The sequence below is a fragment of the Eretmochelys imbricata genome, chromosome 8, assembly GCF_965152235.1.
Source record: "Eretmochelys imbricata isolate rEreImb1 chromosome 8, rEreImb1.hap1, whole genome shotgun sequence".
Taxonomy (NCBI): Eukaryota; Metazoa; Chordata; order Testudines; family Cheloniidae; genus Eretmochelys; species Eretmochelys imbricata.
Window position 1 is genome coordinate 36,728,071 of NC_135579.1, and position 13,259 is coordinate 36,741,329.

At 41.7% G+C, this 13,259-nt stretch overlaps 1 protein-coding gene across 9 annotated transcripts in view; it reads left to right on the forward strand.

Annotated features, from left to right (window-relative positions):
- Positions 1 to 13,259, forward strand: part of ANKHD1 (ankyrin repeat and KH domain containing 1) — a 207,981-nt gene that overhangs the window by 13,351 nt on the left and 181,371 nt on the right. For all 9 annotated transcript variants that reach the window (XM_077824324.1, XM_077824328.1, XM_077824321.1 and 6 more), the window contains exon 2: positions 12,151 to 12,304. In XM_077824324.1, the coding sequence (XP_077680450.1) occupies positions 12,151 to 12,304 (154 nt within the window). The remainder of the gene's footprint in view (positions 1 to 12,150; positions 12,305 to 13,259) is intronic.

The window sequence follows — 13,259 nt, forward strand, 5'->3', positions numbered from 1 at the left end:
TGACAGGTTTTTGTCCAACCTCTTTTTAAAAGCCTCCAGTGATAGGGATTCTATAACCTCTCTTGGAAACCTATTCTAGAACTTAACTATCTTTTATAGTAAGGAGGTTTTTCCTAATATCTAGCCTAAATCTTCCTTGCTGCAGATTAAGCTGATTACAACTTGTCCTACTTCCAGTTAATCACTGTCCTCTTTATAACCACCCTTAACATATTTGAAGACTGTTATCAGGCTCCCTCTCAGTTTTCTTATCTTGACTAAATGTGCCCAGTTTTTTAACCTGTCCTCATAGATCAGGTTTTCTAAACCTTTTTTCATTTTTGTTGCTCTCCTCTGGATGGTCTCCAGTTTGTCCACATCTTTCCTAAAATGTAGAACCCAGAGTTTGATGCAGAACTCCAGGTGAGGCCTCATCAGTGCTAAGCAGAGCAGGACAGTTACCTCCCATGTCAAATATAACACTCTTGTTAGTACATCCAGGAATGGTATTAGTCTTTTTCACAACTGCATCACATTGTCTCGTATTCAGTTTGTGATTCACTGTAACCCCCAGATCCTTTTCAGTGGTACCACCACCAAGCCAGTTATTTCCCATTTTGTAGTTGTGCATTTGATTTTCCTTCCTAAGTGAAGTTCTCTGCAGTTTTTTTATTGAATTTCATCTTGTTGATTTCAAACCAATTCTCCAATTTTCAAGGTCATTATATGTTCAAAGCCTGTCCTGCAAAAGTGCTTGCAACCCCTCCCAGTTTGATGTCATCCAGGGATTTTTATAAGCATGCTCCCCACTTTATTATCCAAGTAATTAATGAAAATATTGAATAGAACTGGACCCAAGGCTGAGCCCTACAGGAGCCTACTAGATAAATCCTCCCAGTTTGACAGCAAGCTATTAATAACTACTCTTTGAGTGTCTTTCAGCCAGTTGTGCACCTACCTTACAATAATTACATCTAGACCACATTTCCATAGTTTGCTTATGAAAATGTCATGTGGTACTGTCAAAATAAAGATATAACTACTGCTTTCCCCCATCCACAAGGCCAGTAACTCTGTCAAAGAAGGAAATTAAGTTGGTTAGGCATGATTTGTTCTTGACAAATCCTTGCTGGCTATTCCTTATAACCCTTTTATCCGCTTGTTACTTACAAATTGAATGCTTAATAATTTTTTCCAGTATCTTTCCAGGTATTTAATTTATGTTGGCTGGTCTGTTGTTTCCTGGGTCCTCTTCATTACCCTTTTAAAGATAGGTACTATGTTTGCCCTTCACTAGTCCTCTCGGACCTCACCTGCGTCCATGATTTCTTGAAAATAGTTGCTGATGATTCAGAGATTGCTTCAGCTAGGTCCTTAAGTACGCTAGGATGAGTTTCATAAGGCCCTGTCAACTTGAATACATCTGACTTATCTAAATATTCTTTAACCTGTGTTCCCTATTTTGGCTTACATTCCTTCCCCCTTGTTTAATATTAATTGTGTTAAATATCTGGTCACCATTAACCTCTTAAGTGATGGTGGAAGCAAAATAGAGGTTAAACACCTCAGCCTTCTTGATGTCATCAGTTATTAGCTCTTTCCCCACTAAGTAGAAGATCTACACATTCCTTCATCTTTCTCTTGCTCCTAATGCATTTAAAGAACCTGCATTTAGTGTCCCTTACTAGGTGTAACTCATTTTGGGCTTTAGCCTTTCTGATTTTGTCCCCACATGCTTGTGCTATTCTCTTGTACTCCTCCTTAGCAATTTTTCCATGTATCCACTTCTTTAGGATTCCTTTTCAATTTTTCAGGTCATTATGGCTCCATCAGGAGTTCTGTATTGGCCTTTTACTATTATCTTTCCATCAAATTGGGATAGTTTGTAGTTATGCCTTTAATATTGCCCCTGTGAGAAATTACCAGCTCCCCTGGACTACTTTAGCTCTTAATTTTCTTCTCTTTAGATCTTACTTACCAGTCCTGAGTTTGTTAAAGCTTTGTCTTGTCTTGCTCCTTCCTTTCCGTAGAATCATGAAATCGTCATTTCATGATGATTTTCATCCAATATGCCTTCCAGATACACTACCAATTCCTCTATGTTGGTCAGAATCAAGTCTAAAATGGCTGTCCTTCCTCCACTTTCTAAACCAAAAAGTTGTCCCCAATACATTCCAAGAACTTACTGGAAATCTTGTTTCACCATATTACTTTACCACAACAGCTCTCTGGCTAGTTAAAGTCCCCCTTTACTACCAGGTCTTGTATTAGATATTTATTTGTTCTAGAATGCCTTCTTCCTGATTTGGTGGTTCATAGTAGACCCCTACCATGATGTCACCCCTATTTTTCCCCCCCTTCTCTTTACACAGAGACTTTCAGCTGTTCTGCCCCTCACCACCTTCTTACCTCAGAACAAGTGTATATATTCTTGATGTATAATGCAACACGCCCTTTTTTCCTGCCTTCCTGAACAAGCCACCCTTCTGTACCAATATTCCAGTCATGACTTATCCTACCGAGTCTCTGTGATGACAGTTAAATCATAATTTATCTTGCGTACTAATATTTCCATTTCTTCCTGTATATTCTCCATTTTGAGTCCATCTCAGGGCTAGAAACTTATAAAAAGAAAATTAGATCCTCAATAATGTGAAGTCCTGATTTGTTAGAGCTGGTATACCATTCTGACATAATACTTAAACATAATTTTAAAATTGTTCAGGCATTTAATCACATTTTGGTCTTGAACACTAGATCTTAACTAGATTAATTCAGTAAATGAATTTCTCATTTCTCTTTTGCTACGAAGTGACAAAATTAAGACTCTGAGCCTCTGTATTTAGGGGACCATAACTCATGAACCCCTTGTGCAGTTCACTTCCACAGTCACGGCAGCCACTCCGTAACTACCCACTTTCATTTAGCAATCCTATCTAGAGCAGAAATACTAGTGATGGGTACTCTTATTGATAGCAACACTGTTTTAAAAATAGTGGTTTAAAAAGAAACTTGGTAACTTAAACTTCAGTTTTACTTGCAGGATAGCCAAGATTGAGAATAATCTTGTGGTGCTGACTAGAAGACCTCAGTCGTTGACCAGGACCCCATTGTGCTTGGTGCTGTACAAACACACAATATTAAAATGGTCCCTGCCACTAAAAGTTGAGGTTTTTTTTGGGTTGCATCTAGAAGACACTCACCTAAAGAAATGGTAATACTGCAGCTTTCACTTTCCAACACAAGAGTACACATTTGTTCTCTTTTGCTTTTGTCACTTCTGAATTCCTTTTTGTATAAAAATCATCTTACTTAGCAAAACAAAGTGCTGATTCTAGGGATCAGTTTTCTCTCTCCCTTGTCTATATCTTAATCTAATCTAACCAAAGTTTGCCGGTACAGCTAAGAGTGCATTTGCTGGTATAGTTTAGACCAGTGGTTCTCAAACTTTTGTACTGGTGGCCCTTTCACATAGCAAGCCTCTGTGTGCAACCCCCTGCTTATAAATTAAAAACACTTTTTTTACATATTTAACACCATTATAAATGCTGGCAGCAAAGTGGGGCTTGGGGTGGAGCCCAACAGCTCGCAACCCCCCATGTAATAACCTCGTGACCCCCTGAGTGGTCCCAACTCCCAGTTTGAGAACCTCTGGTTTAGACTGCTTCCCTGAGCAAAATAAGCTATGTTGGTAAAAGCACTCTTTTGCCAGTATAACTGCATCTACATCAGGGCTTTTGCTGGTATAGAAATGGGGGGTGTGTGTGTGTGTGTGTGTGTGTGTGTGTGTGTGTGGGAAATCTGCCCTGCCCACAACCAACATAAATATACCAGCAAAAGTTTAGTGTAGACCTGGCTTTAGTCTGATTTTGTTTCTGTCCCTTAGCAATAAACTAAGGCTATGTTTTAGCCCTGGGTATTTTTAGTAAAAGTCACGGACAGGTCAGGGGCAGTAAACACAAAGTCACGGCCCGTGACCCGGCCATGACTTTTACTAAAAATACCTGTGACTAAAACTTGGCAGGGGCTGCTTGGAGGCCCCGCGGGTGCTGGAGGAGGGCAGCCTGGGTGCTGGGGTGTGCGGGTGGCGGTGTGCGGCCCGGGACACCTGCTGGTGCTGGGTTGGCTTGGGTGGCAGGGCCAGTAGGCTTCCTACCTGGCTCCGCGCCTCTCCCCCCATCCCCCAGCAGCAACAGAGTTTGGGTGTGGGAGGGGGCAAGGGGTTGGGGCATGGGATGGGGTGAGACAGGCTCTGGGCAGTGCTTACCTGAGGTGCTAGCAGCTGAGTGAGGGGGATGTCACCACTTCTGGGGAGCCTTGCAAGTAAGCGTTGCCCAGAGCCCGCCTCACCTTGTTCTCTTCCCCCTTCCACACCCAAACTCTGCTGCCGCTGTGGGAGGTGGTGCGGTGGCCCGAGATCGCACCAGCAAGAGCTGGTGCGACTGGCACAGGGGATGCCTGAGCTAGGCGCACAGACTGCTGCAGAAGTCACGGAGGTCACAGAAAGTCACCAGATTCTGTGACCTCGGTGACAAACTTGTAGCCTAATTTATTGCCTTTCTTTTAAAGCAACTAGTGTTGCTCTTGCAAAGCTGTCTTGGAGGCGTTTAAAACCTGTGATGTCGATTCAGTATCTCACACCCCTGTCCTGAAATAAACCCAGTCTTGCTATTGACCTATGAATATCTATATAGTTGTCAAATATTTGTGAACGCATCTGCTATAAAGAGATGAGCTCGTTTGTAATTGGATCTGTAAACCTCTCCGTGGCGGCTGCAGTCCTTTGGCAGTGCTTCAGCAAAGATCTGTGAGCTGGAACAATGCAGTTAAGCGTGCCAGTGTTCAGTGTCCCTGCGCATGTCCAGTTGCTTGTTCAGTAGTAGTAGCTTGCCACATCCTTTGAATTTTTGGTTCCTGGGAATTGCTGAACCTTTACAATGGGTGTTGCAATTTTACTGAGCAGCTATGTCTTAAATCAACACTTTCACATGCATATCTAATCAGCTACCAAATAAGATACCTATTAGCTGCCCCAAGCAGCTCACAAAGTAGTCCAAAAATAGCTCAGTGACTGGTTGCTCTGTCATTTCGCTACAGTTCTGATTGGGTTAAATCAAAGAGCCCAAATTCTGCAAGTGTCATATTAGTAACTTTTCAGGGGCTTTAGGGCTGAAGCTAGCTTGCACAAACTTAATTTTTATTTAAAAAGTTACAGAAGCACATATGCTTAATATTTAAATGAACAGATATTTCTAGTTTGAGTTAATATAATCCTGCTAATACAGTTTTTCTTCCTGACAGTTGTAGGGACAGAGAATCTTTGTTCACTCTAATAGCTGTGTCCCCAACATCAGAGAGACAATGTCAGTTAGCCAATTTTCAGTCTCTTTTGGATGGTGAAATCTTGTCTTAAAAATGAAAAAAAGGCCCTGGCTTAGCCACTTCTGTAATTTGTTTGTATTCTTAGTATTTTCATACTTAAGGCTGTGCGTGTGTGTGTGTTGGGGGAGGGGGATATTCAGTGCTGCCACAAGAGAAGCAAATTTTTAAATGCATATTTAAGAAATTATTTTGAATGATGGATTGTAGCTTCAACTACATTATGTAACTTTTTTTACATTATGGCAGCAACTTTTTTGTTCAGCCCTCTTTAGTATAGATACACTTTTTAAAAAAAACTTGTGGAATAGGCACTGAATTGTTAAATTTCAAGCTAATACAGTGATCTGTGAAGTTGCCTTTGTCAACTTAAATTGTATGACAAGCAACTCCCATGTTGCACTATGATACAGAACTAGTGGGCAGCACATTTTTAAAGTGACAGCATGTACATGCAATAAGATATCATTTTGGAACTTTAAATGTAACTATCTTCTGATAGGTTTTACAAGTAAGTTGAACCTAAAGGCAAGGTCAAAGGAGACGGGGTACAAAAGGATTTTGTGTAAGAAGAGAAGTTGCAGCAATATTAAATCTCTTCTTTTTGTCTAAAACTTCCTGTCTCTTATCTGGTTCATGGTTGGAAATTGTAGTTAGTAGTCTGTCTGACTGTGTAGCTTTTTGTCTTGCAAGAAAGTTCAAATTTAGACTTATGTGAATATAACTTCAGTGAAGAATTTTAACGGAAGGAAATGATTTTGATTCAGAACAGGTCCACGCCACTAAAATGTGCTTTCTATGTGGAGAGGTAAAACTGTGAACTTTAAACTATTAGATTATCAAAGAACAAGTATCGTGCCATTGACCAAAGCAGGGAGAGGTGCTGTTGCTGGCCCTTGTCTTTGCAAATAAGAATGAGGCTTAGTCTACACTACAGTTAGGTCTATATAAAACAGCTTACATTGACCTAATTATGTCACTTTGTACACTACAATACTGATACTGCCAAAGTAAGTGGCCTGCTACATTGACATAACTCCACCTACAATTTGGCAATGTAATTAGGGTGATGGACACTGTTACTTACACAGTAAGTTGTTGGATGGAGCCCTCCCTCGCCCCCAGTCCTGGTGCTGACAGCCCGAGCAGTCAGCAGGCTCACAAGCTGTGAGCTGGCTGCCACCTCCCCCTGTTGCCCCCTCGTGTGCTGCCCTCCTCCTCATCCCTCACCGGGAGCCCCCTCCCTGCCCCACCCAGGGGCTGATAGCCTCAACTGTGAGCCTGTGTGGGGGGCTTAATTCACAGCAGGGCACCTACCAGCAGTGAAGTTTACATTCTTGTCAGTTTAATACCTGCTATTATTTCACATTTCCTCTCCAACTCCTGGCTGAGTGCCTAGGGCACAGATGGAAGGGGGTTCCGTCTGTGAGACTCCAACAGGCTGACAGCTGGAGTCCGATCTGAAATGTGAAATAGCAGCCATGAAACTGACAATGTCAGTTTCACTGCTGGTAGGCTCCATACTGTGAAATTAAGCCCCATGAGGGCTCACAGCTCTTGCTCTTGGGGTGGGGGGCTCACAGCTGTGATCTTGTGCACATGAGACAGCTGAGGGTGGGCCAGCTGAGAGCCCTGAGGCTGTCAGCTCCAGAGCTGCCAGGTTTGTTACCAGATGTGCCTGTTACTTTGGGGTATGCTAATTTATTAGTTACTTTTCGGGGGGCGGGTTCTGTAATTTTAATGTACTGCTTATGTCACTTGTGTGTTCATATGGAGCTCTACTCCTTCCTTCTGCAAGTCCCCTCCCAATGGAGCTATCTTGCAGTACCTGGGTTCCTCCAGCCTTAGGACTAGATGAACATGTGGACACACGCACTAACAGAGCAAGTCTGAGTGGACTGCTCTGCACTCTCTGCTCTGCACATATAAGGGGATCAGCACTCTCAAGCTGATCCCCTTATATGTCCCTGTACTCAATGGGCTGGGTTAAGCAGCACTTTCAGCTCCCCCCCTCCCCCCCCGCCCCCCCGTACGCCACACAGGTTTAACACGTCCCTATCCCTCTTTCACGTCACAATTGTACTGGTAGTAACCCACTTGATGAGCAAACACCACAATATTTTTGGGCGCTACAGGGATCTTTAGCTTAGGTAAAAGAAGTGTTGCTGCAGAGTAAATGGGGGAAGCTAAAAACACAAGAGTAAAGTTCAGAGAGAAGCAACCACCTTAACCATAAAAGTTAGTTATTGAATAATAGTGATAACTACACAAGGAGAGCCTAAACCAACATAAGTTACATTATTAAAGGTTAATACCTGAGGTAGAAAAGAAAACAGAGAGAGAGTGAAAGAGGGGGATCTCACCACTTGCATGAAGCTTGAACTGGTCGGGGTTCCCAGGTGATGGTGGTAGCTCAGGGTCCTGAGTTCTGGAGACGGGCAGACCCCCCAGCATGGTCAGTCAGGAGATGGCATCCCAGTGAAACTGATGCAGGGTTTGGATCCATGTATCAGAACACTGACTGGAGGGTGAGTAGGGATTTTTGTAGAGAAAATACAACAGTTCATGGGGGAACACTAGATTTGTTTATATGTAAACTGATGACGTAAGGGTTTTCTTTGGCTAGATAATAGGAGTTGATCACTCTTGGTTATGGGTGGTGGTTTCTTCCAGGGAGCTCACAATGCAACTAGGCTGCTTCAGTATTTTGGATATCAATCAAGGATTTATTACTAGAAGTGGTCTGATAACTGCTGAGCTGGGTGTGTGCAGGCATAGGTTCATTAATATCTGGAGCAGAGACTCCCATGATGTAGTGTTTCCCTGCTTTTCTGGTCCCAGAGTTCAGTGCAGTTCTCTGTTCTCCATTAGCATACAAAATGGAGAAGTCTTAATCTTGTCAGCCTTGTCAGGAGGAGTCTAGGCGTGTCTCCCAACGCCCTTCACTGCTCTCTGCAGGTCTTTTCTCTGATCGGTTTTGTTTCAAGCAGAGACTGGTGGTGTGTCTTTCATGAGTCCGACAGGGTAGATACTGTGCCTTGATTCTCCAAAAACACAGAGCTGACTGGTATCAGGCTCCAGCTGTCAGTGTCCCACTTGAGTTCGTTGAAGGGCTCCTGGTGAGGACATGCACCATCAACAGAAAGAGCAAGCATGGGCATGAACCACTGCTTTAATTATTTTGGTGTCCTTAAGTCAACTTAATTTTGTAGTATAGAAAAACCTCGAGTTTGGTCTGCTGGCTATAGTCAAGGAGGAAATTGTCCTTTGCCTCCGCATCATGTATTATGAGAGGGCCAGAAATGAAGTCACACGAAACAAAATTTGAATGGAGCAGAATCCACGGAATAGATTGTAGTAATTTATAGTTAGGGAGGTCAATCTTTCTGTAAAGTTTGGGCAAACTTGCCAAAAAAGTCATTTTCAAGACTTGCTGAGTATGCATGGCATTTTGCACAGGGTCACTTCAGTGATAGCTAAAACGTTCATCCTGTTTAGTATATCTTCAAAAGGAAGATCCGTTTGTCTGTAATGAAATTATGTGAGGATACAATATATAATTTCTTGGCTATAACTGAAATAAGTTAAATATATTGGTTTTATTGTGCAGCCACTTGTTATATATGTAGGATGGCATTCTTCCTACAAGTTACTGGGATAATTGAACAAATTATGAATCTTAATTCAGGCCAAAGCTCTGATTGAGCTAAGTCACCTGTCCAAGGCATAGTGGTTTTTATCATGAACAAAAATAATGAAATACACCCCTGTGTATTTCATAAGTGTGAAGAAGATTCCCTCAGGCTATCAGGGATCTGTTTACTCTAGTCCTGAAGTGAACATAGCGTGGAATTGGAGTTGTGCAGTAGAAAAATCTTAGTGTAGGAGTATATTTTGAGTCATAAATGGGTTGTCTACTTCATTCATGTTGATGTAGCTGCTAAGCTGTTATTCCTTAGCCTCTCAACTCTCTTGCTCACAGTAGTATATTTGCTCATATTAGTAGCATAACTGTATTAATCATAATATGCATATGGTCTGTATTTTTGCTAAACCAGAAGAGTCACTTCTTAAAATTCTTGTGGTGACAAACTGCTCAGTCTTTTATTTGAACAGACACCAGATGGCTGCCATCTACACTAAGAGTAGCACACTGTTCCACTTAAAAGTACTGTGCTAACATACAGCAAATATTGCTTTTCTGGAAAATGTATTTAACAGAAGTTGTCAAGTCTAGTGATGTCAAACATTTTATCCATCCAATCTAATTATGGCCTGAATGGCACATCAAATTCTGTGGAATCTAAAGTTTAAAAAAAAAAAAGAGAGAGAGCGAGAAATTCTAGCCCTTGTGACCTACAGTTAGTCTGTTTGTATGATTTGTTACTGAGTCTGCAGACAGTCTGAACCAATGGTTTTGAATAATGAACTTCCCCGTCCTCCTTAATCTCATTAGGATGTTAATACAAATCCCCAAATGATGACACTTTAAATGTAAGCAGTAACTATCTAACTGCTGATCATTTTAGAAGGGTGGTATGGGGTAGTGGGAATTGGGAGAGTTAGAAGGAAGAGAAAAGAGAATGGGTAAAAGAGGGCCATGAGAGTGATGGTGTGTAAAGTGAGCATCTGTTCAACATCACTTAGTAGGAATATACCAATAGGGTAATGAACAGATAATGAAGTTTTTACTATATAAAGGCAATATTTCATTGTAAAAATCTCCTTGACCTTAATGGAGAACCCTCAGATCTTATCTGGAGATCACCTGGAGCCGTGGTTCTCAACCTATTTACCATTGTGGGCTGCATATGCAGCTCCCTATATATTATGTGGGCTGCATCCACTGTGTGTGTATGTTGTGTATATACATACACAGACGGCTCTCAGGATGTCACATGGGCCACAGCTGTGTGCTGATTGGGCTGCAAGTGGCCTGTGGGTTGAGAACCACTGATGCATAGAGTGATAGGATAGCAGTTTTCATCTTATCTAGTCCTCTGCCTCTCCAGGGTAGCCCACAACAGGGATATAAAGCCTGATCTACACTTGTTATATAAGTATAGCTGTGTTTGTTAGGGGTGTCAGATATATTACACCCTTAACAAACACAGCTGTGCAGGTATAAGCCCTAAGGAGGGTGCTATGTAGACCAGTATAGCTTGTCATTTCAGAGCACAGTTATAACTACATCCACACTATGAGGATTTTGTCAGGTTTAGCTATACTGGTGTAGCTATACCTGCAAAACTTAAGCCTTGTCTACACTACGAAATTAGGTCGAATTTATAGAAGTCGGTTTTGTAGAAAGCATTTTTATACAGTCGATTGTGTGTCCCCACACAAATGCTCTAAGTGCATGTAGTCGGCGGAGTGTGTCCACAGTACCAAGGCAACTGTCGACTTCCAGAGCGTTGCACTGTGGGTAGCTATCCCACAGTTCCCGCAGTCTCCGCTGCCCATTTGAATTCTGGGTAGAAATCCCAGTGCCTGATGGGGCTAAAACATTGTTGTGGTTGGTTCTGGGTACATATTGTCAGGCCTGCCTTCCCTCCCCCCTTTCATGAAAGCAAGGGCAGACAATTGTTTTGCATTTTTTTTTCTTGAGTTACCTGTGCAGACGCCATACCATGGCAAGCATGGAGCCCGCTCAGCTCACTGTCACCATACGTCTCCTGAGTGCTGGCAGACACTGTACTGCATTGCTACACAGCAACAGTTTATTGCCTTTTGGCAGCAGACAATGCAGTATGACTGGTAGCCGTCATCGACGTAGTCCAGGGTGCTCTTTAACCAACCTTGATCAGGTCAGGGTGCCTGGGCAAACATGGAAGTGACTCAGCCAGGTCATTTCCCTTTTAAGTTTAGTCTCATGGCGATTCAGTCCTACCGGCAGTGCACTGTCTTTTAATCTGCAGCCAGCAGAAGACGATGGCTAGCGATCATACTGCACCGTCTTCTGCCGAGCACCCAGGTGATGACGATGGCTAGCGGTCGTACTGCACTGTCTGCTGCCAGCAAGATGTATAAAGATGAAGTGGCTCAAAACAAGAAATAGACCAGATTTGTTTTGTATTCATTTTCTCCTCCCTCCCTCCATGAAATCAACGGCCTGCTAAACCCAGATTTGAGTTCTATCCTTGAGGGGGCCATTCTGTTTCTCGCAAAGCCACCCTCTTTGATTTCAATTCCCTGTAAGCCAACCCTGCAAGCCATGTTGTCAGTCACCCCTCCCTCCACCAGAGCAACGGCAAACAATCATTTTGCACCGTTTTCCCTGGATTGCCCGAGCAGGAGCAGAAGCCATAGCACAGCAAGCATGGATCCCGTTCAGCTCACCCCAGCAGTTATGACCATTGTAAACACCTCGCGCACTATCGTGCAGTGTACGCAGAACCAGTTTAAAAAGACCAGGCCTTAGTGTACAAAAGGCCGAAGTGTGGATTTTGATGAGGACGTCTCTCTGTTTCAGGAATTCAATGGAGATAACAAACTCAGTTTATAAATACCACTGTTGATCTGGGCCAGATTTGATCAGGTGGTTTAGAGGTGAAAATTTCTATTCCTTTATTAATCCCTTTAACCTAGAGAGTCCTTTCAAAACATTTTAAATTCCATAGTCTTATGCTTGATGGTGTAGTTCTAGTACTATTTCATTTTCTAACAAAAAAAGTTTGATAGGAAAACTGTTTAAAATAAAGTGCTATAATATTCTTTTAAAGAAAATAATGAAGTTATAGTATTTTTGTAGTTTGGCGTTTCATGGTTTTTATTTCTCTAACTTCAAAACAGGTTGAGTCATTTATTTTGGACCAAGAAGACCTGGATAACCCAGTGCTTAAAACAACATCCGAGTTATTCTTATCAAGTGCTGCAGAAGGAGCTGATTTAAGAACTGTGGATCCAGAAACACAAGCAAGATTGGAAGCTTTGCTAGAAGCAGCAGGTACTATGTTTGTATAGTATTTTCTTGTAATTGGAAGCTTTGCCTTCACAAGTTCAGTCATTTGTTATTTTTCCGTCACATGAAACATTGACCAGGTTTTAAATGTGTTTTTGGTGGTGGAGAGTCTGAGAAAAGTGACAGTTCATAGTTACTCATTTAAGCAGTTTTCTGAGTCAGTATTACTTCATTTATAATGTATAAATGTGAAATAAATGGCATTTGTCATCAACCAGGCTAAGAGTAAAAGTAATTTTAAGGATGAGGTTAAAGGAGCAAGGAAAGGAAACTGGTTTGCTAAACTGCCATGTTCCCCTTCCCTCATAGAGTAGTGATGTGTAATCCTGAACTCATTATTTCACTAAACTTACAGGTGAAATGTTGGTGCTCTGCTTTGGCTGTCAAATACAGCTGTATTCACTTGAATCAGTCTTTGACCTCTATGCAAAATAGTTTAAACTCTATATTTTTCTAAGAGACTTCCTGGTGGTAGCTTTATGTAATCAAAATGTTTTCTCATTTGTAGTTATGTTTGTCACCATGAGGTAGGACAAAAATGTAGGTTTTAGAGCCTGAAAAATTATAAATCAAATTCTTAATAGAAATACTGCCCCTATATTGTTGAACTTCAATGAAAACATTTACTGATTGGATTTAAATGTTACCTTTTAGTATTTGCAGTCAAATATTTGCAGCATTGTACTAGTGCATGAAACCCAGAAAGTGAAATTGGCAAGCTAAGAAATGCAGAAAGTATACAATGTTAACAATGAAAAGAAAACATAACCCTTTCAAGAAATCATGGTGGTGCTTAGTGTTACTTAAAGATACTTGCTCAAACTGGTAAGTTTCTGGTCAAATTGAATTTTTGTAAAGGCAAATTTCAGTTTAAAATATTTTTAGAATTGGGTAGGACAATGACTTCAAGCTGTTTCCTGTTTTAAGAGCATAAGCAGCC